This window comes from Pyxicephalus adspersus, chromosome 2, assembly GCF_032062135.1.
Source record: "Pyxicephalus adspersus chromosome 2, UCB_Pads_2.0, whole genome shotgun sequence".
Lineage (NCBI taxonomy): Eukaryota > Metazoa > Chordata > Amphibia > Anura > Pyxicephalidae > Pyxicephalus > Pyxicephalus adspersus.
The window spans coordinates 30,314,853-30,317,352 of record NC_092859.1 but is presented as its reverse complement, the minus strand read 5'-3'; the positions used below and the strand labels follow the sequence as shown (position 1 = coordinate 30,317,352).

The following is a 2,500-nucleotide window of genomic DNA, read 5'->3' as shown; positions in this document are numbered from 1 at the left end:
TCATTCATCCCAGGAGGCTCAATATGCAGATCTCATGCATGTGCAATGAGATCGGCTAGTTTTTTTTTCAAACTACGTCCCCCGACGCAGACTGAAGATCAGGTGACGTAAGAAGAACAAGGAAGAAGAGGATTAGATGGCGCTGGCTGGAAGACGTATGCCGGGACATTGTGGGACCCAATGGAAGACACCTCCGGATGGATCGGACTGCCCTGCAGGATTGAGGATAGGTGTATTTTTTTGTTTTTTTTGTTTTAGACATATTTCACTTTAGTTCGTCTTTATTAAAAGAATTATGATCATCCTATGGAGGAAAGGGACTGTGGACACCTCTTGCATTTCAGGAAAAATAATATCTACTGGAAGGCGTTTTGGGTCTGTTCACACCTTTGCATTTTTTCCCTTTGGGTGTATTTTACATGAGAACACGTGTGTAATGCATGATGGACTCTGTATTAAATGTCAGCGTGTTTCATGACTCATGCCTGAAGCTGCATTGCGCTAACATGCATGCAGTTTAAGTGAAACCCATAGGTGTGATCACAGCCTTGGGCTAAAGTGGAGCTGCACACCTCGCCTGTTGTACATTGTGGTATATCTTGTTCATTGCCATAAAGGGGCAAATCTGGCCCTACAAATAGCTCACATTCTTCTAAATTTGAAGCGTGCCAGACATCACCTATAGGTACCTAGAGATCATTATTTCCTGATCTAGCTGTTTTTGGCAACAATTTGATGTGTGAGTCACAAACCGGCATCTGCTTGACTCTGTAAAATAAAAGTGAATGCTAAGCCATAACACTTTTTTAGTTTCAGGTATACATTAATAAGCCTGATGACATGACACTTGACAGCCCTATATGACATGTGACACGTGACAGCCCTATATGACATGTGACACGTGACAGTCCTATATGGCATGTGACAGCCCCATATGACATATGACTGCTCTATATGACATGCGACAGCCCTATATGACGTGCGACAGTCCTATATGACATGTGACAGCCCTATATGACATATGATATACCTATGTGAAAAAATGAAACCCATTGGATCACATGATCCCCCTAAGCAAAATTACAGGTGTAATTTGTCACATAGGTCTGTCAAATGTCACATAGGTCTGTCAAATGTCACATAGGTGCATCACAAGTCATTAGGGATTCATGCATTTTCATACATTTCTATTCATCAGTCTAAGAAGACATTGCATGATTTTATAAATAATATTTTCTTTTATATCATATGGTGACCATGCTAGTTACTAGGGTACCTATTAGAAAGTGTTTTAAATATAACTGCTGGTTGTTAGGGCCACCTAATAACCACCAGCCAATCAGCAGGCTTTCTAATATTTACCCAAGCAATTTCAGGAACTTTTCCAGTTTTAGGGTATACTTTTTTTAATATGGCAGGGAAGGGACGGAGAAGGGAGGTAATAAACTCAACAGCCCTGGGGTAAATCCAGCCTCAAAGAATCTTGTAACCTCTGATTTGCCCATCTCGGGCATGGCAACCAGTGGCCTTCAGCTAACATATATGAATTTTCATTTATTTTGTATTTTTGTTCAGTGATATTAATGTATAGTGAATAATTTTCTGACCCATTCACTAGGACATAAATGTGTCTATAGCGACATAGTCTCATGTGGTGTTATACAAAATACCAAAAGGTAATGGCTTAGTTCATACACGTGTATAGTCTGAAGAGGCATCGCTACAATTATTTTTATCCTACAAAATAGTGAATAATATATAAATTATGATCTTATTTGTACTGTTTGAACGGTACAAGTTTTTTTTACCCTCAAGCTTAACTAAACTCCACTATACTGACCTGTAGCCATTCTGTCGCAGGGTGCCACCATCTTCTTCCTTTTTCTCGTCAAAGATTAGGCCATTTTGATTGGCTGGGATTACATATCTTCCACACAGGCAAGCTGGGATTACCATGTATCCAAAGTGTGTTCCAAGGAGCAATCCAACAATTTGGATTGTGGAACTTCCGCTTTAGGTGATTATCTGCCATGAGGCAGAGGACGTTCTCTTGTACACACACTCTAATTATCCATGCTTCTTATTGCCCTTTGACGTTGTCCCTATCTAAATATATCTTAAATATGTAACTGAATTTTTGTCTGCTTATTCCCCTGTATATCAGACATTACCAAACGTTCTGTTTAATGGAGTTGTGGCTACACTTGTGACAATCTAATCTAATGGAAACATCAGTTTTCAATGTATTTTTTATGCCTTATCTACTGGCTGTCAGAGTAAGTGAACTGGACATTCTGTTTTTGGACTCCAAACAGATACACTTAATGTTCCTGTGGAAAAAGGTTAACTGCTTTTGTTCTGTATAAAATGTACCAATATGAATGGTTATATTGTATGCGCTATATATATATATATATATATATGTAGTAAAGCGTATGTACTTTTCGTCAAACTAAAAGTGACAGGTCGACATGCCCCTTTCCCCGCCCACTCCCTCCCA

At 39.2% G+C, this 2,500-nt stretch overlaps 1 protein-coding gene and 1 long non-coding RNA gene across 5 annotated transcripts in view; one reads left to right on the top strand and one right to left on the bottom strand.

Annotated features, from left to right (window-relative positions):
- The window catches only part of LOC140323301 (uncharacterized), a 41,292-nt gene extending 39,091 nt beyond the window's left edge, over positions 1 to 2,201 (bottom strand). Inside the window, exon 1 of the long non-coding RNA XR_011919334.1 lies at positions 1,841 to 2,201. This is a non-coding gene — a long non-coding RNA (uncharacterized lncRNA). The remainder of the gene's footprint in view (positions 1 to 1,840) is intronic.
- The window catches only part of AMN1 (antagonist of mitotic exit network 1 homolog), a 70,078-nt gene that overhangs the window by 2,093 nt on the left and 65,485 nt on the right, over positions 1 to 2,500 (top strand). The window contains exon 1 of one of the 4 annotated variants that reach the window (XM_072400251.1): positions 7 to 230. The exons of the other annotated variants lie outside the window; for them this stretch is intronic. Within the exon in view, the coding sequence (XP_072256352.1) occupies positions 181 to 230 (50 nt within the window). The 5' untranslated portion in view covers positions 7 to 180. Of the gene's footprint in view, positions 1 to 6; positions 231 to 2,500 lie in introns of those variants that run through there. 4 annotated transcript variants of the gene reach the window in all.